Source organism: Tasmannia lanceolata, unplaced genomic scaffold, assembly GCF_043159265.1.
Source record: "Tasmannia lanceolata isolate RefF3 unplaced genomic scaffold, GAP_Taslan_0.1 ptg000005l, whole genome shotgun sequence".
In the NCBI taxonomy this organism is placed as follows: domain Eukaryota; kingdom Viridiplantae; phylum Streptophyta; class Magnoliopsida; order Canellales; family Winteraceae; genus Tasmannia; species Tasmannia lanceolata.
In genome coordinates this window covers 8,021,149-8,046,495 of record NW_027518682.1, presented here as the reverse complement: position 1 = coordinate 8,046,495, position 25,347 = coordinate 8,021,149, and the positions used below count along the sequence as shown (strand labels likewise).

Below are 25,347 nucleotides of genomic sequence, written 5' to 3'. Positions count from 1 at the left end.
AGTCGAAAACTGTTTACTGGGCCTGGAATTGCATTAATTGAGTCAAATAATTAGTTTTGGAATCAATTCTGCAAATCCAAAACCAAAATTTACACTCAAAACCAATTATCAAAAGGCTACTGATATTCCACGACTATATGTTGATAACGAGACTAATTCACGTTGTCTTTTATCATTTAACCGGCTGTCAAAACCTATTACAATTCCAAAAACAGAGCCTGAGCAGCCCAGTAAAAATGGATAGACAAAGCTGTCTTTGTGTCATTATCAAAACATGGCAGTGCAGTATCAGCATCCTTTCTCAAAACCCCAAATAAACTGGGGCCTAGCATCACTTATGGGCCCACTCTAAACTATTGTCCATTTGTGTGCACGTGTTGCACCAACTCTTTCTCTTTTTTCCTTTTGTATCTACAAGTGTGTGGGAAGAAGAAAGGAAAAGGACGCGAGGGGTAGTTTCGTCATTTTATGATGGCTTCCAATTCACCGCATGAGAATCTGTGTGTATTAATAACTAGTATAACTCTAAGACTGCCCTAGCAGAGTAACAAGAGATTCTTCACCCACTTTTCTTCGCTTGATCCTTCTTCAGATCCCTCTTTTTTCCCACCTTTTCATCTTGGATTTCTTCTTCATCTGACAGGCGTAAGTAAATATCTTTTTTTTTTTCCCGTGAACTTTTTGATTTAGGTATGAGTAATGGGGATCTTCTTAGCGTTCAACCTACAGAACTCAAATTTCCATGTAAGTCCTCTCTTTGAATCTCTAATTTCAGACTCCTCATCTGTTCTTTAATTTATATCAACAACGGTTTCCCCCACTTTCTCTGAAATCTAAATAACCCATGTGGGTATTTTGCCCTAAAAGTCCCACACCTGTTTGATCAGAGGTCTTATCGTTATTACCATTTTTTTTTCCTTATATTGTGAGTTTGGTTAGCTTTTGGGTATGAATTTTGATGTTGTTAGACATAATGCTCATGATATACACCCAAGTTTTTTTGGGTTTTTTTTGGTGCAGTTTGAGTAAGTTCTTTGTGGGTGATTTTAATTTCTCTAATGTTATTTTGCCTGCATTTTATGTCTTGAGAAGTCGAATTGAAGAAGCAGAGCTCATGTTCTCTGCAATTAACTAACAAGACAGATCAGAATGTGGCCTTTAAGGTAATCCTTTTTACTATTTTGGATTTCAAGTTAATTTGTTTCCTTAGTTTCCTATTTTATTGCCTGAATTTCCATTCTTTTGAGATACTTATGGTGGTAATATGTGAATTTCTGTTTCTTCTTCTATTGGGGATCGTCTTGGATTACATTTTTTTAATTTTTATTTTTTATTTTTTATGTTATAGGTTAAAACAACTAACCCAAAGAAATATTGCGTGCGTCCTAACTCGGGAATTGTTTTGCCTGGGACGACATGTGATGTTACAGGTGAACCCCTGTCATTTAGTTATCTTTGTCATAGTTGTTAGGTGCTGCTGGTTTGCTTACTGATGGATCACTTCTTGCGTGTGCATTCTGTTTGCCATAAATCTTGATTACTTTCTGTTCTTTTTTCTTTTCTTCGTTTTGCTAGTGACAATGCAAGCCCAAAAGGAAGCTCCACCTGATTTGCAATGCAAAGATAAGTTCCTTCTTCAGAGTGTTGTTGCAAATCATGGAGCAACCACAAATGACATAACCCCAGAAATGGTTGGATGATCTTGTTTCTTTATCGTTTCAGATCAACTATTGTTATTATATTTGTTGCCAAGTTCTAGGTGTGCAACTCAGGTCGGTTTTTGGGAATGCGGGTTGAGCTTTTACCTTAAAATCAGGTCGGGTTCGGGTTGATTCCAATTCAATTTTTAGCAAAAGCTCAACCCTACCCGATCCAAGTTGCACCCCTACCAAGTTCTGATCTGACATAAATTTGTTTTGCAGTTCAACAAAGAAGCTGGAAAGGTCGTTGATGAGTTTAAACTGAGGGTGGTCTATAGTCCTGCTAACCCCCCCTCGCCAGTCCCTGAAGGATCAGAAGAAGGAAATTCACCGAGGGTTTCTGTGCTAGACAATGGAAACCAGAATACCTCCTTGTTTGATGCCGTAAATATTTCTCATCGCTAGAGTTTCCCCCTCCTGAATACCATTTACAAGTTCAACTATATTTCGTATGTGTTCTTTACCAATTTGTTTCAAGTGCACATACATTTAATGTTAAAACAACTTTTTCAGGTGTCAAGATCTGTTGATGAACCAAAAGAGAAAACTTCAGAAGTAAGTCTTCATTTCTTAAGATTTTTGCATTTCCAAAAATATTATACCCTACTTGAGTTGTATTGGGAGCTACTTTTTACAGGACATGTATTCAGTATTCTTTCTTTTCTATGCTTGCAAGTGTTGGACAGGTTGGATCTTCTTCATTTATAACTACATAGACAGTAACTCAGTAAGAGATAGTGATACTTTGGTAAAGATCTATACAACATCGGGGACGAAATGGTCTCAACTACAAGAGAAATAAAATTTTATGTACACTAACGGTCAGAAAACAGATTTATGATGGATCCACTACTAAAACCTCCTTGCAATAAGGTCTGCTACTGTCCATTCAAAAAAAGGAGGTCTGCCACTTCATTTGCGCTTCTTGGAATGTGCATAAACGATAATCACTCTCATGCAAGGTTTTAAATTTTTGTTTCGGTTGGAGATTTCAATAGAAACCTTGTAAAATCTGGGAAACATACGGAAACATATGCAAATGATAGAATTTTAAGATGAAACTTTAGAAAATGCTAGAATAAAAACAAGTAACTCTCGCATAAGCAAGGCAACCATCCGTAATGGTTTAATATCATGAACACTTAATGACATGTGCGTACGTACCACATTTTACATGTAATTCATATAAATATTTTAAAATAACACATACACCACATTTCATATAAATATAATTCTGCAATACATACTGATATGGTTTATCCCTAATGCACGTACGATTTTGGTTACAATATACATTTCAATTTCGGTATCGTTTCGGTGGGGATGGAAACAGAAACATTTCGGTTGTTTTGTGTCGGTTGCGGTGAAAATGTAAAATCATGCTCTCATGACGTAAGTCACATGCTTCCAAAATAGTGTTTCCAATCTCCATGTACCCGAACTTATTTTGCATGCTTTCTCAATTCATCAGATTTCTTTCCTCGCTAATTCATCATGTAAACGGGCTTTATTTTGAATATTATGATCCATTCCTCAAATAATCTTCTGTGCCTCTCATGCTAGTTGTTCCACAACGCTATAAAGGAGATATTCTCCGAAGTACTCTACCATTTCTTCTCAAGTGGCCGCTTTGACCACTCATGAACATGTCGATTGTGGCTTTGGGGAATATCATGATATTGACACACTTAAAACAAAGCTGCACAAGTATTAACCCCACCGTTTATGAATGAATAGATTATCCAATGATTTATTTGCTTCCTTGCACACAATGCTCCTTTTTGTCTTTTTTTTGAATGGCACAATGCTCCTTTTGTCTCTTAGAAAATTTCTTCTCTTCAAGTATATCACAAGCATTTAGTTTGCTGGTAATTGTCATCCAACCAAAAATTGGGCTTCTTAAACGATAGAAAGATAGAAGAAGGATTTCACCAAGAAGAATACGTGGGGATCCTAAATCCAAATATAATTTATACTTCCTCTACCAAGATGCTCTATTTAGAGATGTGTACTGATTGAGAGAACTTCCATGTCAGCTTTTGACTTTGTAATTCTGAAAAATGCTAATCCTACTTCAGTTTTGTCGTCGCTAACGTTAAATCTAGTGACTCGTGACACTCCCAACATATACTCCAATCTGTGTTACCTCGGTTTGTGGCACTTTAACGGACACAATTATTTATACAATTCATCTGCTTATCAAGATGTTCATTTAAAAATAATAAATTGGTTTCATCTTGTTGTTCATATTTATAATGTGTTGAGCAAAACAAACGTTGTGCCTCCCAGCTGCCTGATATGATTTTTTTTTTTTTTGAGATAGGAACCAATGTTATTGTTGTTACTTCTACGATGATTTGGTCTGATAGAATATTTTATTTTTTTGAACTAGATGATATAATATGTTGTTTGTTAAAAGATGACCATCAAACATCATGGTATTACTCATATTTAATGTGATAATATTGTGAGAAATAAGACATACACACATTTCTTTCAACCAACTGAATTTCCTACATTTTTTTATTTTTTCTCATGAGAAGACATGTGAAAGGTGGGGGAAATATTAGTTTATTTGTTCCAATGTAAGTTGATTTGTTCAAAAATGAAAACACTGGTACTTTCATTGGTGGTTTTTGAACTCTGTATGAAAATCAAGTAGCACCATAAAATGTATACGTACCGAGAAACTTCTTCCACTTTCATGTTTCATCTTTCAAGAAGACTGATGGACTGGTGCAGTTTGATATGTTCACCAGTTGTAGAAATGTGTGTTTAAATTTAGCATACCTAAAATTCAAGGTCTAACCAAAACAAAGGAAAAGAAAATAAAAATAAAAATCATACAAAACTAAGCAGAAAAGTAAGTCTTGTAGTTACAAGCTTATACTCCTGCTTAAGTTTTTAAATTTTAGTTTCAGTTTCGATTTCGGTTGGCATAAAAAAGGAAATGTTTCGTTTCATTTGAATTTTTTTCTGAAAATATTGTAAAATCACTGAAATGTTTGGAAACATATGCAAATGATGAAACTTCAAGAAGTGTCAGAGTTAGCACAAATACATAATAAAAAATCACCACATAAGCAAAAAAGCCACCCATAAGGTTTAACATAACAAACCTAGTGATATGCGTTGTCACGCATGTCTGATAATTCAACGCACACCACATTTCACATGTAATTCATATAAAAAATTATAGATAATACATATACCAATTTAACATGGAATTCATATAACTATGATTATGTAACACTTACTAGTATAATATACTACTAATGGACTTACAATTTTGGTTTCACTAGGTATTTCAGTTTCGGTATGTGTTTCAGTAGGGATGGGAACGGAAACATTTCAGTTGTTTCGTGTCAATTTTGGTAGAAATTTAAAACCATGTTCCTGTTGTGTTAGGTTGTAAACTACCAAGCTTTTGACAACTATACTTTCAAGGCGTAAAGCTTTATTCTTGTTATATTTTCTTGCTGGTCACCTGCTAGCAACCATCGTGCGAATGCAAACCATCTTTTCATGTTCATTGGACACACAATAGACCCCCTGAAGGGGCTCATTCTTTTATGCTTTGCTTGGTTGCTTGAATGGCTGGGAGATTAGTAGAAGAAGAAGTCAAATATAATAAGACAAGCATGGAAGATGGGGAGAAGAATAGTGGAAGATTGGTAAGTAGTGTTTGGTTGCGCTGCAATAAGCGAGAAGATTAGCGGAAGATGTAGGGGTGTCGTTGCCAAAATTGAGAGTGGAAGAGAGAGAAAGGGAAGAGAGAGAAAGAGAGAAAAGGGAATAAGACAAGAGTCTTCTCATAATCTTCTCCCCAAATTCCACCAAAATGGTGAAAGACGGGGAGAAGATTAGAGGGAACATTGCTGCCACATAGGAAAAAAGGTAATAATGATGTCTGGAGGATGTCTGGTGGTCAAAGAGAGTTTGGGCAACAAAACATGCTTTGGGCAGATATCTCCCACATTTGAGCAACCAAACAGAGCATTAGGGGCCGTTTGGATATGCGGATTTTAGAATCTTGGATTTCAACAAAATCCTGAATGGGAGACGAGAAGGAGACCGTCCGTTTCGCTTCTCTTTAGAATCTAGGATTTTAAGTAAGAAATCTAGGTTTTAGAAATCTCTCCCCCATCTTGAGATTTCTAAAACCTGGAAACATGGAATGATCTCCTACTCTCTTGCTGACGAAAAGAAGGGCGAGAAATCAGAAAATGACGGCTGGTCTCCTCCTCCTCTCGTCTCCCATCTACGATTTTGAGGAAATTCAAGATTCTAAAATCCGCATATTCAAACGGCCCCTTATGGTTAGCAAGGTTTTAAATCTCGGTTTCGGTTTCGGTCATCACCGAAACCGAAATTTCGGACGAAATCTTGTAAAAATTTCACCGAAACCGAAATTTTGGACGAAATCTTGTAAAAATTTCGGAAATTTCCGAAACGTTTCACCGAAATTTCCGACCGAAACGAAACGTTTCGGCCGAAATTTCCAAAACGCTTCGGCGAAATTTGGTACTTTTCCGACTCACTGTGAATTTCGTTCGGTTTCCTCGTTTCGGCCGAAATTTAAAACCATGATGGTTAAGGGGTTCCAATGCAATTCACATGAGATCCATTGTGCATCCAATGGATGATGATTGTGCTTTGTTGCCTTTGTGACATTCTCTAGCATTGATGTTTCTTGTTTTTTTTTGCTTATCTTTTATAGTTCTTATATAACCTGGATGTACTGCTTTTGTATATTCTCTGCTATCTTTTGTTTTCCTAAATTATGCTCTACCTTCATTTTTCTGCGACCATATGCTCTACCTTCAATTATAAAATTAGAAGTCTTTTAATAGCTTATTGACTTATTAATTGATCACAAACAAAATGACTTTAGTTTTTTGTGCCAGAACATTCACTCAATTAAAATATTCAATATGATTTATGTGATAGTATTCAAAATGGTTGTTCATATACTAAAATTTATGGGCCTCTGAATTTGTGAAACCCTGGTATTCAAATTCAGATATCTATGATGCTAAGTTCCTAATCGTTTACCAGCAGATTCTTGTTGTGGATATCAATATTTTAATAATTTTTCTTCAGGCATTGGCTCTTATTTCCAAATTGACTGAGGAGAAAACCTCTGCCATTCAACAAAGTCAGAAGCTTCGACAAGAACTGGTATGGTTTAAATGTTTATACGCTCTCAAGTCATTTTAGCTGCATTCAATTATTAATATATTGTATTAATAATTTCGGTTTCAGTTGGAAATTTTGATGGAAATCTTGTAAAATCATAGAAACATATAGAAACATATACAAATGATAGAATTTAATGATGAAGCTTTAGAAAATGCTAGAATAAACACAATACACACTTGGAAACCATCACCTAAGACAACTATCTGTAATGGTTTAATAACATTGAATGCATAGTGACATGCGCTGCCTGATAACTCAATACATACCACACTTCACATGCGATTCATATAGAATTTTTAATTCAATCCATTGTGACCTGGTGGTCACGGGTTCGAGTCACGGAAACAGCCGCTCTGCAAAGCAGGGGTAAGGCTGAGTACATCCAGCCTTCCCTAGGCTGCTCTTTTTTTTTTTTTTAAACACACTACATTTCACATATAATTCATATAAATATAATTATGTAATACATACTGATATTGTATACTACTAATGCACTACGATTTTGGTTTCGGTATACATTTTGATTTCGGTATCGTTTCAATGGGGTGGAAACAAAAACACTTTTAACGTTTAATATTGGTTTCAGTGGAAATTTAAACCATGATCATTGTGACCTTCATATTCCACCTCGTGGGTAATTCCGGAGAACTTAGGAGCTTCGGAACTTACTAGCTCCGGAGAACTTGGTGCAAACCCGGAGGTACGCAGGTGTGAAACAACCAATTACTCCAAAAGCTTAAGCCGTTGGAGTTGGTGTTCTTTAATCATTTATACTTCAACACTCCCCCCTCCCGGTGGCCCCTCTTTTCTTGGGTTGGCCTTACACGTGGACTTTTAATATTGAGGATTTGTGAGTTTTGAAACTATAACCGTTTGCTCTGGTACCGTGTGAAACAACCAATTACTCCAAAGGCTTAAGCCATTGGAGTTGGTGTTATTTAATCATTTATACTTCAACAGCAGGTAATTCTGGAGAACTTAGGAGATTAATAGGTCAATTTGTCCAATTGAGATAACTCAAACCGGCCACAAATCTGACTAAGCATTTGGATTTAATCCAATCACACTAGAAAGCTTATTTAAGTTAACCTTTGAGTTAATTCACAATGAGCATGAAAATCTACCTCGGGCATGCATTATCAACAATAAATCACAAAAGGTGAATGAATGATGGGTATTGATGAGCCAAAATAAAGGCTTCTGGGGCTGTAAGAATAAATATGGTCAGATCTTACCCATGAGAAAGATATGTCACCCTCGGATCTCGTGTATCGGGGTTCCAATAGAATGGAGGCCAAGAAGGTCCGAAACAGTCCAAAATTACAACTGCCAGTGATGTATGGAACCGGAGTGGAAAATACCCTCGTGTGCAGCCCCGGATAGTGAAATCAATAAAGGGCACAAGGTGCTGCTGCGTGGAAAAGAATGTGCAGGAAACAAGAGGAAAAGAGAAACAAATGAGCTGAGAAGGGCTGTAACAAGCAGAGTTATCAGCTGAACAAGAAAGGAGTGAAGGAGAAGATGTCAAGAAAATGGGTTGAGAGGACTCTTGGAACAATCCCTTACGTAGATGTGGCAGTCCCAAAACATGGACAACAAGAAGGTTTTGAGGAAAGAATTGCATAGGGAATGATGTAGCAGAGTGATTGATGTTGAGAGAAAGTAGAATAATAAGGGAAGGATGAATGGGGCAATCACAAGGTGCTGCCCAACTGTATGGTTCTCCAATAGGGGGAAACCATGGAAGATATGTAGGGAAAGGAAGAAAGAGAAGGGAGGAGAGAGGGAGTGTAAGAGGGGGAAGAAGAGAAGGGAAAGTAGAGGAAGAGGGGAGAAGGAGAAAAGAAGGGGGAAGAAACCCTAACCTTGGCTTGGGGGTTTTCTTCTTTTGCGGTTTCTTATGTCAAAAACACAATTTGAGAGGGGAAGGGGGGGTGCTGCTTTCATGTTTTTTTCCCTAAAGTCCCTAAATTAGTGTTGTAAAAGGACATTTATAGGTGAATTTGCCTTAAGTGAGTGGGCCAGTGAGTGGGCCCATCAATAACAAATAGGATATAAGAGTTTTTAAGTCAAAAGTCATTGACCAATGACTTTAATACCCTTGATTAAGTCACAATTAAGGGCCTAGGTGATGTGACACCCCCCACATCTAAGCTCCAAAATAGCGAAAATAACAAAATAGAAAGTGTCTACCAAAGAAAAAAAAGTTATAAATAAAATGTCCCTAAAGATGTCTGGCCCGAATCAAAATAGAAAGTGTCAAGACCTGATCACATCAATTTTGCTAGTGACATGCATGAAATCATTTTCATTCCCCACTTCTAATTTGGATCTTTCTTTTGGAGCCAAAGTTTCCCTTAAAAGTACTCTTTCATTAAGATTTATCCTTGGGCCCTTCTATGCCACATGTTCATGACCAAGTCCTTTGATTCCGTGAGTGACTGTAAGTCCAAACTAAGTGACTGCAAGTCCAAACTATTTCCATTGGTCCCATCATGATCGGGGCCTCTTAGCCCCTGGATCAATAAGGGGCTGCTTTCACGTTTTATTCTTATAGTCCCCAAATTAGGGTTGTAAAAGGACATTTATAGGTGAGATTTGCCTTGAGTGAGTGTGTCTTATCAATAACCAATAGATTATAAGACTTTTTAAGTCATGAGTTATTGATGAATGACTTAAATACCCTTAATTAAGTCCAAACTATTTCCACTTGTCCCACCATGATTGGGGTCTTCTAGCCCCTGTATCAATAAGGTCATGCTAATAGACATTTAATTCCTTGATTTTTGTTGACATGGATCTTGCTGACGGAATATTCATCTGGCATCGAACAGGGACTATGTGGGTTATCCTACGATTCATACTTGATTAACAATACAAATGTTGATTAGGATTGCTCGCAGGGAAATATTTGAAGTAGTTTAGCCAGTCATTGGTGCCATTATCAATTAGCCACATTGTGCATAATTTCTTTTGATGTGTTGTAGTTGTGCATTACACATGCCCTTTTTGTTATATGTATGTGTGTGTGCTTCAATATTTGACATTTTTTTTAAGATGAGCATATTATTAATAATAAGAAGTGCCCTCGACCTAGGAGGTCAGAGCTACAACAATAACCATAAAAGGAAAACAAGAAGAAAATGACGAAGGCAAAGAAATTGACAAAGGAGAAAATGACGAACCCAAAGAGAACCATAGAGCCAAAAGTCAAGGCGGGAGGTAATTAAATATCTCCTAACTTGCCATGTTGGCCCCTGATCGAGCTAAATGATCAGCCTCACTGTTCGCCGATCTCCGGACATAGTGAAATCGAATTGGGAATCTGACCAGCTGATTCTTGATCTCGTAAAAAAACTCCGATACAAAAGAATTGTTTGGGGACTGCAATATTATACTCGTACGTTCATAGGACTAGACACTTTGTTGTGGATAAAGCTTGTTCCTTCATGCGTCTGCCTAGAACATCACCTTTAGAAGTGGTCAAAAGAATCCTTTGGTACCTAAACGACACTGTTAGTGATTGACTCGCCTATAAGAAAGGCATGTATATAATCTGTTGCTTCATAGACAGGGTGAAGTTCCAAATAGGAAGATCTGTCTTTTTTGGGGATTATAGAGATGACCTAATATCACAGTGCGGTAAGGAGCAGAAAACTGTACTAACTTCTAACAAAGCGTAGAAAGCGGAATATTAAACACCGGTTGGCTGGGTTGCAGGGTTATCTTGGTTACATCAAATGTTAGAGGAAGAGGTTCTTTTCACGGGAGTTTATTGTGAGAGCATTAGACTTCAAATCTCAACCGACTTGATGTTCCATGCAAGAGGTAAACAAATTGAGGTTGGCTATCACTTAGCATAGGAGAAAGTGTCATATGTGGAAGGTCAAACTTGAAGTCAAAAAGTGAAGATACGATTAAGAGTGTGATACAGCATCCACTCTAGCAATGTTTAGAGTTTAGACTGTCTTTTACGTTTAGGGTTGGAGTGTTGTAACCATTTTGCATATTAAAGCCTTCGCTATACTTTATCGTACATGGATCCATCAATGAAATCAGTTCTTGGGTTATGTTAACCTATTGAGGGGTTTACACATGTTTCATCAGGAGTGGCACTTTTTATTCCATTTTGTTTCGCTCGGCACATCGCTTTTACCCTGGCTACTGACATGGAGCTACAGTTGAGACCCTGAATCTTTATTAATAGGGATCTTTGTTGTTGAAACTTGACTCACTTGTTGGATTGGGTATTTCCAGCCTTTGGCATGTGAGCTCTGATGGATCCTTAAAGGTGGATGTTTTTCCAGTGGTGGACTCGGATGGAGCCTTAAGTTTGTAGGCTTTTCCAGTGATGTGGCCAAAGGCCCGGAGTATATCATGAGTTCATGACCAGTTTAGGTAGTCTCCACTGGATGTGGCTTTCTGATGGCTTTCACGGACATTGGAGCAACTGAGTTAGTACATTGTATTACTATATAGTAAGATTTGCCATGGATGGTAATCATTGCAGTCCACTGTTTCTGAGTTCTTTTTTCTTTCCAGTGGCAAAGATGATATAATCAAGGGATAGTTTCTTTTGATCTGCTCCTGAAGCATGCGTTTATAGTATGTGGTTTGTGCGTGCGCGTGTGTAGTGTAGCCTTATGAATTTGTGGTGTACTCTTAAGTCCTTGAATTTTTACCTTATTTTAATGTTTAATATTATGTCATGCTGCGAGAAAATTACATATTATTGCATGTAGATTGTTATACATTGTTTAACATTATGGTGTAATAGTTTTCATACATCCCCCGAGCAGGTTGCTTTAACCTCTATATCTTTGCTTTTTCCTAAGTTGGATCAGTGACTAGATTAAACCTACTGAAAATGTGTTCATCGGTTATTGGAGAATCACATTCAAAGAAATGGAAATGATATTCAAAACTCAGATCTAGGTATAATTCCTTGCAGAAACATTTTCAAAGAAATGGAAATGATATTCAGAACCGAGATATTATACATTTTTCCAATGAATGCGTGTCTTATATAGATTATGGGTTTGCTATGCAATAGGGGGTTGTTCTTAGAAATTGACATCTCTTGTTTTTCTCATCTTCTCTAAATATATCATCTTCTGGTGGAGCAGGAGATGCTAAGAAAAGAAATCAGCAAAAGCCGTGGGAGCGGCTTCTCCTTTGTATTTGTGGTGGTGATTGGTATCCTTGGCATTTTGTTTGGGTTCCTTCTTAAGAAGTCATAAGAAGAGAAAGGAGAGGTGTTGTAGAGACTGTTCCATGCCGTCCCTTGATTTGTTGTCCACTATTTAAACCCATCTTTCTATGTATGTGCATTTCATTTTTAATTGCTTTATGTTTGAGATGGTATCTTTGTGGATTAAGGGGGAGAACACAGGAACGCTCAACCGTAGATTACTCATTGAACCAGCCTGTTATTTGTGCCTCTCTGTCTCTATACCTTTAGCTAGACTCGCACATCATGGGCACTTTTGCTGGCCAATAGTGTGAAATTTGTTTTACAAATACGATTTTTGGGGCATCGGCAAATACAAATGAATGGTTTAGATCATTCCAATAGGTGAGCCCCCTTACACTTTGAGCGTGTATTACCAGTGCAATATTTGTCCATGTGACATAAAAATCTCTCTAAACTCAACAAGCATGTTGATATTTTCTATTCCTTGTGGGTTGAAAACCGTTGTAGGACCCGAATCAGGAATTGGAATCTTAAAAACCCCTGCGTGTTTGGATTGCTGGAACATGTTCAAATTTTCTATTCCTTTTGGACGGTTTGATCATTGATTTGGAATTTGATGCCCCGCAATCCCTTGTGTAAACGATTGGAGAAAAGAATATACAAGAGAAAGAAGAAACAACAAAATAAACTATCACTATATGAAGGTTAAATAATCTCTCATCAAATTATAAGCCAATAATTATTTCAAAACCTAATCAGAGCAAAAGAAAAGATTTGAAATCTTCCACCCATCAAGTTGGAGTGAGGAAGGCATTGTCTCCATGATAATAAGCACTGAAATCACTAGAAAAATTTGCAGTCACTAACCCAACCACCAAAGCAACAGCAAATACCACAACACCCATTACTCCCCTTTTTTTGTTCTTACCCATCCAAAATCTTCCCCTCTCTTCTTCCTCTTCTCTCTTCACAGCCACGAAATCCGGCGCCACTTCCTCGACTTCCCTCCGGAAAGATCTTTCTGGGTCTTCATTGTCGTCGGCTGGAGAATCTTCTCCGGCTACCGGAGACCCGCCTTCATCGTTACAGCAGGAATATGTGCAGGAACATGTGGAGAGGGTTTCAAGACCATTGTCAGGAAGTGTTCCGGAACTGACCCAATTGTGAAAATTGTTCTCCAGAAAGGAGAGCCTTTCGGCAATGTGATTCAAGTGCAGAGGCTTCAGTGGGTGAGATTCCATCTCTGCAGATAGGAAGTTCTTAAGGAAATCGAATTTTCGGTTGAGAGTTTCGGGGGGGAGTTCTTGATTGAGTAACTTGTGGAGATCGGACTCCAGTTCTTCCATCTTTTTCTCTAATGTCTCCATTCCTTTTTCTTCTTCTTCTCCCTTATTTGTTCTCTCTGGTTTTTGGTATAGGTTTTCTGGCTTCAGAACGGTTATAAATTTTAGAAAGGATCGTGGCTTATCAAAGCAGTGTTTCTCAAATAAATAGTCGCGTCTCTTTCTTTATTTGGCGGAGAGTAGCATACATACATTACGTGATGAACGCAAAATTTTCGAAATACTTAGGAGTCTTGCACTTGGGGGGACTTCCTTTGGGCACTTTCTAATCTAAACATAGAAATCTCTTTATCACGAAAAGAAATCTAGGGTCGCGTCTCTTTCTATATGTGGGGAAGAGTAGAGCATGATGGGTAATTCCGTAATGAGCGCAATTTTTCGGAGAAGTGAGTGTTATTTGGCTTAATTCCCGGAGACTTGAACGGTTGAACCTGAGGCTTGTTTTTGGCGGTTTCTAAACAGAGAAAACTCTTTATCAAGAAAAGAAATCCCTCTTAAGGAGGCCGTATCACATGCGTCACGACACAGGATAATGTCCTTGGGAGACCAGGTTTTCTTCCTGTTTTCCATGATTTTCTGGGCACTCATGGAGAAGAAGAGGCTGATGCTTGGGAGACCATTGATTATTTTATCGAAAAGCTTGTTTCAATCAGAATTGTTGAATTGAGGAATCAATCCAACAAGGAAGAAAGAAGAGGAAAATGAGGCAACTGATTTGCTAACATTATTATATGAATTCCAAAATGGAAAATGAAAGTTTTAGATCAAAATCAGACACATTTTTTAGGGACACCACACTAAATTTCATGCTTGCAGGGTGAGACACCACAACTACATCTCTTACTCGGTTCTTTTGGTTGATTTATAGGAACCCAATAGTAGAAAGCAAGCTTTTAGAAGAATTGAAGACTAATTTGACAAAAGAAGAAGATGGGTGTCTAGAGAAACGAAGGGTGTTCGACAGTGAATAGCAACTGAAGTGTTTTCCTTTTATTTTTTTCTAAAAGAAAACAAAAACAACTTGAAAGATTGGATGGAGCTAGACGAGATTATCTTTCTCCTATTACCCAAAAATAAGAAAAATAAATTCCCAATGTTTATGTGTTTTCGTTTTTTTATAAGTTGTAATCTATCCTTATTAATGTGGGGTTCAGGCCGATCCTAGTAAGTTTGGGTAACAATCCAATTGCTTAATTGGATCTTTGTTAGGTGCCTTGGCCGTGACCCAAATAAACAAAACAAGATGGGAAAAAAAATAAATTAGAGGAAAGGTTCATTGACCTTCTAACTGTTCAATTTGTGAGGAACCATGACTCCTGAAACGTACGTTTCGGTTTTGATTGCAAATTCTCTTTATTTTTTATTAGATTATACTTGTTAAATACAAGCAAGTAGTGCCACATCACAAGCCCATCTACGGCTTACAAGACACAGCACTGATAACTAATCCCCACAAGCCTAAAATAAATAACCACATAATAACTACATTAACTACAGAAATACACCACAACAACATGCACATATGAATCTTGAATATTTATTCATACTTATTTGTCAAATATATAATCCTGTCTAGAATCAACCAAGCGGGTCTGAATCCATTGGATGTCAGGAAGAAATAAAAAATGGAGTGAACAACATTTAACTCCCCATTTCTGATGTGGTGGCTATGACGAAAATTAGAAAAAAAAAATTAGGGAGGAAAATAAGATTCAAAACAAGGGGGGACTTCTCCTTTTGTGCTCATTTGAGGGAAACCAAATTTGATTTATCAAAATCGTGGTCTATAACAAGCTTAATCCAATTAATGCACGTGAATGTTAGCATGATCATGATCTCTCTTCAATTCGGGCATCATATAGATGTTGAACTTTAATAATCACTGCAATTTGCTAACCCCGATGTTACTATTCTAATAATTTGTTAAGGGATTAGCGTTCCCATTCCATAAACGTGGGCTTTCACTGTATTGGTTCGGTATTTGATGTTTATAATATCAGAGCCAGCACTCCGTCTCGAGTTAGCACCACATCTTGTGTATGAAACTTTGAATCACCGAAGGGGCATAGATTGGGTTTTGTACATAACATAACAAAAATAAAAGATGGCATTGTGAAAATCAACTTTGATGGTGCTTGTTTAGGAAACTCGGGTCCAGCGGGAGTAGGGGGCTTTTGTCATGATGAGTTTGGTGAGGTACTATGGGCTTTTTCTGGCCCTATTGGTGTGTGTGATTCTTCAGAGGCGGAAGTCAAAGCTGCTTATTAAGGGATCAAGAAGTTGAGTAGGGAAGTATTGGACCATATTATTGTTGAAGGGGATCCATTGAATGTGATACGATGGTTGAAGGGCAGTGCAGTTCCTCCTTGGAGATTTTTGGGGTTATTTGATGAAATTAAGGATGTTGTAGCAGGATCTGCTTTTGTCTTTAAACATGTTTGGAGGTCGGCAAACGAAGAGGCGGACGAGTTAGCCAAGTAGGGTGTAGGTGGGAAGAGCATTCTCTGGTTCGATCATCTTCCCCCGTAGTATGATGTTGTAATTTTTGTTGTCTTTTTTCTTCTTTCCTGTCTCTTCTTCCTGTTTTTGTTCTCTGGGCTGGCCCTTCTCGGGTGCTCCTTCTCGGGTGCTCCCTTTTCGTTTAATACAAATTGCTAAAAATATGGCATTGTGAATTGTATTTGCTTTATATAGTACATGAAGGCCAGATGATACATAACCAAAAAAAACCACCTAAAAAAAGGACCAACCTTCTTATGCATGACAACCTGATTACGTTTCACTCAACTCCTCCCTGTACTCCTCCTCACCCAACCTCCTATTCTTATGGACATACCATCTAGCAGAAACCATAAACAGACCCAAATTAAGCACGCCCAATATTGCCAAAAGCCAGTAAAAATCATAAAGCCTCCCTTGATTGATGTTATCAGGAAGCCAAGGTCTCTTGTTCCTAGTCACCTTATGCACTATGGAAACCAAAATAGAACTGAGAAAGAACCCAAGTGAGAGTGTACTCAAAAACATGCCCGTGCTCATAGTCTTCATCCCTTTCGGGCACTCTCTAAGGAAGAAATCCAATTGCCCTATATAAGTAAAAGCCTCGCCTGAACCCACCAGCAAAAACTGAGGCACTAGCCAAAACACACTTAGAGGAATCTCGGCCCTCGGATCGTTCATGAGGCCATATGATCTAGCGGCTCTTAGGCGCTTGAGTTCGGTGAGTGCGGCAGCAACCATGCCTAGTATGGAGAAGAAGAGACCTACCCATATGCGTTGCAATGGCGTTAAGCCTTGTGGATTTTTGGTGAATTTTCGTGCTATGGGGGTGACTATGCGGTCGTAAATGGGGACTGTTAGGAGAATGGCTCCGACGAAGAAGACAGTTAACGATGCCGGAGGGATTTTGAATGATTTTCCGATGTGAAGGTCCATTGTAGTTGCTTGGGAGACTGAGAAGGTGGTCATTTGCGCGTATATCGTCCAAAACATTATAGTAGTAGCCCATATGGGTAGCATTCGGATCACCATCTTCACCTCTTCCACGTCGGTTAGAGTTGATAACTGCCACCGGTTTATGAGCTGATCACTCGTAGTGTCAACGTCTTTAATTGCTGCTTTGTCTAGGAAGCTGAAGAAAGAAAATAAAATTATATTAAACGTGGAATAAACAAACTTCGAAACATAACTATATAATAACTATATAATGAAAGAGTAGAAAAAGGAATGGGAAACAATTTTATAAGGAGATTTTATATGCTGTGTTTGCATAAAGACCAGTATTTTTACCTACAAAAAAAAAGACCAATATTTTTTAGAAGGGATTTGCTAGGGACCACTGCAGAAAGCATTTTGCGGAAGAAAAAGGAATCGGAAACAATTTTATAAGGAGATTTTATATGCTGTCTGCCTATGAAGAGTATTTTTACCTACCAAGAAAAAGACCAATATTTTTCAAAATGGATTTGCTAGGGACCATTGCAGAAAGCATTTCGCAGAATGGCTGTTGCATGAGAGAGCATGTTACGTGCCTAATCGGCCGTAACACAAATAAACAAACGGAAAATCGAAAAAAGGGGGAGAGAGGTTGATTCGAGGCAACCGGACCTCCTAACGGTTCAATTCAAGAGGAGCCATGACTCTCTTAAACAAAGTCTCATTTGCTGTAAATTTTCTCTCTTCTCCCATTTCATTGAAATATAGAACTGAAATACAAACACAAAGGTAGTTACACATGTGCTACCTATTTTCCCACTTAAAAGACACATAAGCAACAACCAACACCCACTATGCTTAAAAACTCATAAGCCATAACTAAATAAAAAGGGAAGTGATATTTACACCCCTTTTGATCGCCAAGGACACCCCGCGCCAGTGTAAGTGGCAATCAAACCCACTGAATTCTTCCAACACCAAGTACATCTGCCTCACTTTAATCATTGATACACTGGCGATGGGTGTCCCTAGTAATCAAAAGGGGCATAAATATCACTTCCCCTATTATTCTTCACAAAAGCCAGAAATATCTCCTCTGTCTGTCCAGAAAGATGATCCAAACCATTCATTAGTATTTTTCAAAAGTATTGTGGGGCTCACTTTATAGGATGATCCAAACCCTTCATTAGTTGCCACAACGTAGATAGGATTACCTTTGGATTGCCGGAATCAAGAATCGGTATTGATATTATATTCCAATCCAATTCCAGTCCCCCCCGTAAACGGAGAAGTATTCCAATTCTAGTGTTTGTGTAAGCACTGGAATTAAGGAATCAATCGCGATTCCGATTCTAACGTTTGGAACTGTCGAGACCAACGTCGGAATTGAATCAAATTGTCAATAAATATTTCAATTAATATTACTTGTTTTTTACTAAAATGTAAAACCATATACATATATAACTAAGAGATTTGACACTAGAGAAATGTAAAACCATTTTTTGAAATGGTTTTCAATTTTTTTGAAATGGAACGGGCACTAGAGAAATGCCATAGGTTGATATAATAGTCAATACTATAGCGTTTACCCCACCTCTTTTTTTTATTTTATTTTATTACTCTTTCTAATATATATATATATATATGGGGGTTTGCTAGGGACCATTGCAGAAGGCATTTTGCGGGCTGGCTGTTGCATTAGAGAGCAGCCACCTCGGTGAATTAAATGAACAAGACAAAATTTGTTAAAAAGTGAGCTTATATGACTGATCTCTAATACAACAGCCCGCCTGTTAACTAACTTCTGCGATGGTCCCTAGCAAATCGCATATCCTATTTTAATTAGAGAAATCTAATATTATATTATATATATATTCAATCCCATATCCTATTTTACATAGAGAAATCTAAAATTATATTATATATTTCTTTTCATTTCTCTCCTATCAAGAGAACTCTAATATAATATTATATATTTCTTTTCAGTTCTCTGCCACAAGAGATACCAAATATCATAGTGTAATATTAAATTATGAGAAATTATATGATGCCCGACCGTGAGAATGTAAAGGGCAGACAAAACCTGCTGCCTTGGTTTTGAACCAAGGAAAAGTAAAAAAATGGCTTTCTCTTAGATTAAAAACCAAGGGAGAGATGGTTTTCTCTCTCTGCCCCTTTATAATCTCACGGTCGGGCATCATATAAGTTCTCTTAAATTATATATTTATGTGTTGCTGTTAGTAGTATCTAGGGGTGGCAATGGTTCAGTTTCGGTTCGGTTCGACCACCAAACCAAACCGAATTTCGGTTCGGTTTCGGTTCGGGTTCGGCCAATTTTGCCACCCCTAACTCATAATCATTGGAAATATTCGGTTTCGGTTCGGTTTGATCCCCAAACCGAACCGAACCGAAATTTGAATCGGTTTGGTTTAACCAAACCGAAACCAATTTTTCGGTTCGGTTCCGGTCCGGTTCGGCAAATTTTGCCACCCCTAGTAGTATCTGACAAGAGTTACACATGGCCTCTTTCTCTTACTTTAGCCATTTTAGCATCTTCTTCCCTTTTAATACAAAATGAAAAAAAAAACAGACGAACCAGGGTATTTGTGGCCTGATGGGGGGAGACGCTGTCTGTTTAAAGTCGTCGGAGACAACTCAACAATACATTCCTCGGTTCAGGTGCTGATTTGCAGTAGAACGGGAAAGAGGATATATCGGTGTTTAGAGAAGAAGATACGAGAGAGGGAAGCTTAAGAAAGGAAACATCGTAATATTGGAAGCTAAGATTTCAGTCTATTTTTTCTCCCGATTCGGGGAATCAGAATACCACCTCCTTGGGTGAGTATCAAAATGCGCCCAATATTCCAATGTTTTTTTCCGCCGGGAATCTAGCAATGTTTCCCATTCCGTTTAGAAAACAAAACCAAACGCTAGAATGCCTACGATAGGTATTAGATACCGATACCAATACCCTATTCCGGCGATCCAAACGCACATGATCCTAATCCTCCAAGTCTGTCTATAGATCAGAGGGTTAGGATAATCCAATGGAGCTGATATATAGGGTACATCATATTTACGTTACGGGCCCAACTAATGAACGGTTTTATCATCTTATGAAGTGGGCTACACAGTACTTTTTGGAAACTACTGGACTTCACACGCACACACAGCATACAAAATATCAAGAAATTGGGAAATAGAATGAAAGTTGAAGGAAAAGCTTTGATTTCTCACCCACTTGTTTTGATATTAGTTGGGCCAACATCGGTTGTACCCAGTAAATCATCTCCATAGTAGGAAGGTCCTAACCATAACTCTCCTATCTATAGAGGTTTCTATAATGTATAATCCTTCTAAAGATCAGACGGTTAGGACCACCCAATAGAGATGATTAACGGAGTACAACATATTTACATTGTGGCCCAACTAAAGAACAGTTTGGATCATCTTATGAAGGGGGTACCATTTATTTCCGATGACGTTTTGTGCAACGGAAGAGGCCAATGAAAGACAGTGAGGTTTAATGATTCGCCGAAATAGCGCCATAGATAAGGTGTGATGGGTCTGTGCAATGGGTATTAGATACCGAAACCAATTTCAGACAGTCTACCAGTGGCTCGTGACCTAAGGATTCCTCTTTCCATTTATTTGTTCCTTGGAAATAAATTATTAAGAATTTAGACAATGCCAACCAGTCTTATTTGATTAACTTTGGATGCTAATACCTACTTTTAATCTCTTTAATAAGAAAAAGGAAACATAATGCGGCTCCTTTATCCCTTGATGCTTGAAGGAATATATTTCTTTTGATCCACGATACACTGTTTGACACTTATCGGACTTTTTCAGGACTAGCGTAAGGACTAAGGAGAGCGACTCGACGAATCAATTCTAGGGTCCCAGCAGGGACACGTATGTACAAGTAAGATGGTTGATTTTGAGGAATATCCGCAGCATGGTCCCATGCGAATAGACATCCCATGGGTAAGATAGAGAGATACGGAATCAACTATTTATTCTTTTTTTTTTTTGTCGTGGAATACTAAAAGAGATCACCAGATCTTTAGCTGTGCATATTATATACTTTCTTTTTTTGATGGGTCATATTTATATTACGAGAAATTGTTGGTGCAAAGCGCACAATCACACTTTGTTAAGATGCTCCAAAGCATTCATTTGAAAGGCCCTTACATAGATGAGGGGTGTACCAAAAATCACCTCCATAAAATCATCCTAATCCATCCATTTGTGGAAGTCAAAATGGACAGACATTGTTTGTCCACAAATCTGCCCATTTTTGTCCTCAACAAATTGAGGGGTTAGGATGATCCTATTGAGCTAATTTTTGGTACACCCCCTATCTACGATAGGGCCTTGCAAATGAATGGTTTGGATCACCACAGAAAATGTGGGACCCATGTGATTGGGCGCTTAAGCGCACCATAAGCTTGGTGAGCTTAAGCGCACCAACAGTTTCCTCTTATATTATATACTTTACCATAAGCTTTCCCATTTTTTAAAATAAACATGATATTTCCACCCACTTTGTCAGCGTCTTCACCACCTTTTGTTTGTTTTTTCCACACACTCAATAATGGCACTCAACATTTTATACTTGTCTAATTCCCTCTTAGTGGTCGATGCAATCACTAAATTTACTCTCAATAGCAAACTAGGAAACTGCATCATCCATGAAAATTCTAAAAATTTTGGGAGTGTAAGACTTTTTTATTTTGTTTTGTGTATGTGTATGCTGAATGCTGATATCAATTTGGGGATTTCACAGAGGGAAGGTTTTGCAAGAAAGGGGTTAAATTAAAATTAGGATGAAAATGGGTGTCTATATCAATCTTGGGGAAATGTCTCAACACTATTGGATGATTTTCACCCTTTTTTGTCTTATCTAAGAAGCCCATCGGCAAGACTCTTAACCCTTTTATGTTTTTGATTTTCTCAACAAACACCTTATCATCGCTTATGTAAAGAGAAACCCTTTCACCCACATGAATCAAATGGGGCTGTGACTATCAATCGAGGGGGTGAAAGTTTGCTCTTATGACAAGGATTGGGGTTTGATTGACACAAAGAAAGGAGTGTGACAGAGGGTTCTTATGATGAATAAAATAAGCCCTAATGGACTGTCATGATGACAAGAAAAATAAATAGTAAAGAGTCGCTCGGTCAAATGAAATGGCTTGGGATGATCAAGAATTTCATCTTCCTAGAAGACATTCATCTCTAGCTTGAGTGGGCAGTGGAGAGACACAATGAAGATCGGGGTACTAAAGACATGCTGAATTGGATGGTGACGACAACAGTGAGGATTTTGGGCATGGGGTAAAGAAGCCATAGATGACAAGAGTATGAAAGAGGTACATAAGAGAAGCAAGGGTTGCAATTGTTGGTATTAGTGGAGAGAGACCGGGCGGACGGCTAGATCGGCCGTCCGCCGGAGACGGAAGCTTCTTGTGTTGTGCTCAGGACTAGGTTCAATCGACCCGCTCTGATACCATGAAGAATTTTAGAGAATTTCTATTATTCTTGAATAAATTACAAAGAGTAGGTTAGTGCTTATATAGAGCACTTACATGATAAGGATATAAGGGAAATGAAGATAACTATGGAAGAAAGAATCCTAATCAAATCTACCTAATTAAATCTACTTTCCTAATATTTCTCACTTGCCTCTTCATATCCACTTGCCTAATTTATGTAGTCTCCTCATTTAGCCAACATACCCAATCTACCTCCAAGATAATCCAACGGTGAGATCTAAACACAATCCAACCGTTGGATCCCACATATTCTAACAATCCACACTCCTTGTTTCAATAATGGTACTCAACATTTTACACTTATCTAATTGACTTTTAGTGCCCGATGCAATAACTAAAGCTGCTCTCAATAACAACTAAGAAAAGTGCTTCATCCACACTCTTTGTTTCAATTACACTCAACATTTTACACTACTCTAATTAGTTTTTAGTGCCCGATGCAAAGAAAAGAGCTTAATAAAAGCATGGAGTGCCATTATCAAATGAGGGATACGTGTATCATTTCCCACACACATAAAGGGGTGGAAATGCAATCTTTTTTCGGTGAGTAGATTCAACCAGCTTTGATGTGGCTGGATCAATTCTACCACATGGGAGTTTCGCAAAAGCCGATTCACATCGGTTAATTTCTCATTTTGATATATGGTGCTGATTCACTCACCCCACTATTTTGATTCTAGCACCCTTCTTTGATAGCTATCGGCATGCTGCCGATAATTACAAGCTTGTGGCAGCCAATAATAAAAGTTTAAAATATTATAAGATGCCATATTAACAGCTCTTAGGCCTAGTGTTTGTCACGCATATGTGCTGAGCCTTGGTTCTCCCCCTCTCATGTTCGGAGTTAGAGATGGTTCTGTGCTTTTATTGTATCATCTTTCTCTTTATCAGATAAATCGGGGTCTGTTAAACTGTTAAACCCCGGCTTACGCATCCCAAAAAAAAAGAAAAGAAAAGAAAAAATGACAGCTAACAGATTAAAAAGCAAAGCAGTTAAATGAACTCACCGGAACTGTTTGCTGTGTGGCAATCTCTGCTTCTTCTTCTTCTTTACCGGAGCCTCATGCACGTCGTAGAGAAGAGAAGAATCATATCCCAATTCCAAATGCCTTTTCTTCCATGCCGCAACGAAGACCGCCACAATCTGCGTCAAAGGGCTCCCAGCGAGTTTCTTAAATCGGTATCTCTTCGTGCCTGAAAGAAAGACAACGAGGCCGAGAAGAATACCCAAGGCACAGATTCCATACCCCCATCTCCTCCCAAGATTGTCCTGTATGTATACTAGTACAGTAACCGCGCAAAGAGACCCAATGCTTATGAAGAAAAAGAACCAGTTGAAGAAATTCGTCATCTGGGCGTGCTCCTTCGGCATTGAATCATCAAACTGATCAGACCCAAAACCCGACACGCTTGATTTGAGACCCCCTGTGCCGAGTGCTGTAAGATATAGAGCAAGATACAGCACCCCTAGTTGTAACCCGCTCGCATGGACGCAGTTTTCACCTACCCTACACGCGGGGGGTTTTAAGCTTGGTGCTACGGTAGAGATTGTTAGCACGGTCACACCCTAAAGAAAATAAATGTAAAAAGTACAAATGATTAAATGACACAGTTCTAAAAGCTTAAGACTAATTGGTTTTCACATGATACAGAGCTACTAATAGGTTGTTTCACATGGTATAGAGCTATTCCCTCGCGGCAAACCCAACGACTCCTTCGTATTAAAAATTTGCCCAAAATGAGTGTTGAAATATAAATAATTAAATAGCACCAACTCTAACAGCTTAAGCTTTTGGAGTAATTGTTTGTTTCACGAAAAAACCCATCAGATTTTTTAGAAAAGAAAGGTGAGTAGAAGAACTTAGGCTTTGTTTCCTAACAAATTTTACGCTCATCTTTAAGTTCAAAAATTGGGCATAGATTCTTTTTTACACCCATTTTACGTCGAAAGAAACACGAAGCCTTAGGTGCAAGTTCTACTTACAGCGGCTTGAACGCTAGTGAAGATGGCTATGGTGACGTACCTGATTGAGATAATTGGAAGATCTTAGAAACAAAACAAAGGATAGAAAAAGATAAACCCCGTTTTTTATGAGAAAGTACCTTCCGAGAAAGGTGTCGGCAACGAATCCTCCAAGCAAACAGAGCATGAAAGATGTGCCTAGAAAGTTAGTTACAGTGTTTGCCGAGGTAGCATTTCCGAGATGCATAGTAGCGGTTAGGTAAGTCACAAGATTTACGGCAATTCCTAGAGTGGTTAGCCTCTCGAACAGCTCGACCCCTGCAAGTCATTAATAAAAGAGAGGTTCTGCATATGTCTGACAATATCCAAACAGAATAATGAAATCCCAAAGTCATAGAAAATAAAGATAGGGGATTATGGATTATTTTTACACCTAGAATCATGGCCGCGCTAGTCCATCCCCCTGTTTTGGATCTCTCGGCCGGACGGCCTTCGTAATCCCAGGCATCAGAGAGGGTTATTTCTTCATTCGTTTGAGGCAGAGCCATGCTCTGTTGTAAGATCTAACACTGTAAAATTACAAAGCTCGAGATGGTGAAGAGACTCAAAAAAGTGGCACAACCCAAAACTATACTTCTGTTCCTTTTTATAGCTTGGGAACTCACGAGATCATCTGACTGTATTATTAAGGAAATAAAATAAGGGCATTATTAGTATTTTTCCCAGAGTGGCAATTCCAAACTTGTCGATGATATGTTCACCACCACACACTATCTAACGAGAACGACTTAGCACAAAGTCGGCAATTTGTGGGTCCGACAGAGGGGTAGGGCATGCATGTGCATATTAGGATTTTCCCAATTGATCGCCTTCACTCATCTTTTGGTTTTGATAGTGTGGGTCTCAGTAGATGAACGGTGTAGATCATGATGATGTCATGTGGGGGTCCGAA

At 38.3% G+C, this 25,347-nt stretch overlaps 2 protein-coding genes across 2 annotated transcripts; one reads left to right on the top strand and one right to left on the bottom strand.

The window, feature by feature from the left end:
* The first annotated feature begins 501 nt into the window (after positions 1-501).
* Positions 502-12,342, top strand: LOC143877340 (vesicle-associated protein 1-3-like). Its single transcript, XM_077379339.1, has 8 exons — positions 502-744; positions 1,093-1,163; positions 1,349-1,430; positions 1,576-1,691; positions 1,923-2,084; positions 2,214-2,255; positions 6,804-6,881; positions 12,029-12,342. The coding sequence occupies exons 1-8, from the start codon at positions 693-695 to the stop codon at positions 12,140-12,142; spliced, it is 717 nt and encodes a 238-aa protein (XP_077235454.1). The 5' UTR covers positions 502-692; the 3' UTR covers positions 12,143-12,342.
* Positions 12,343-16,109: 3,767 nt separating this feature from the next.
* Positions 16,110-25,039, bottom strand: NRT1.1 (nitrate transporter 1.1). The gene is made up of 5 exons (XM_077379338.1): positions 24,829-25,039; positions 24,536-24,713; positions 24,417-24,456; positions 23,440-23,999; positions 16,110-17,070 (listed from the first exon to the last, which is right to left on the bottom strand). The coding sequence occupies exons 1-5, from the start codon at positions 24,941-24,943 to the stop codon at positions 16,212-16,214; spliced, it is 1,752 nt and encodes a 583-aa protein (XP_077235453.1). The 5' UTR covers positions 24,944-25,039; the 3' UTR covers positions 16,110-16,211.
* Between the last annotated feature and the right edge of the window lie 308 nt (positions 25,040-25,347).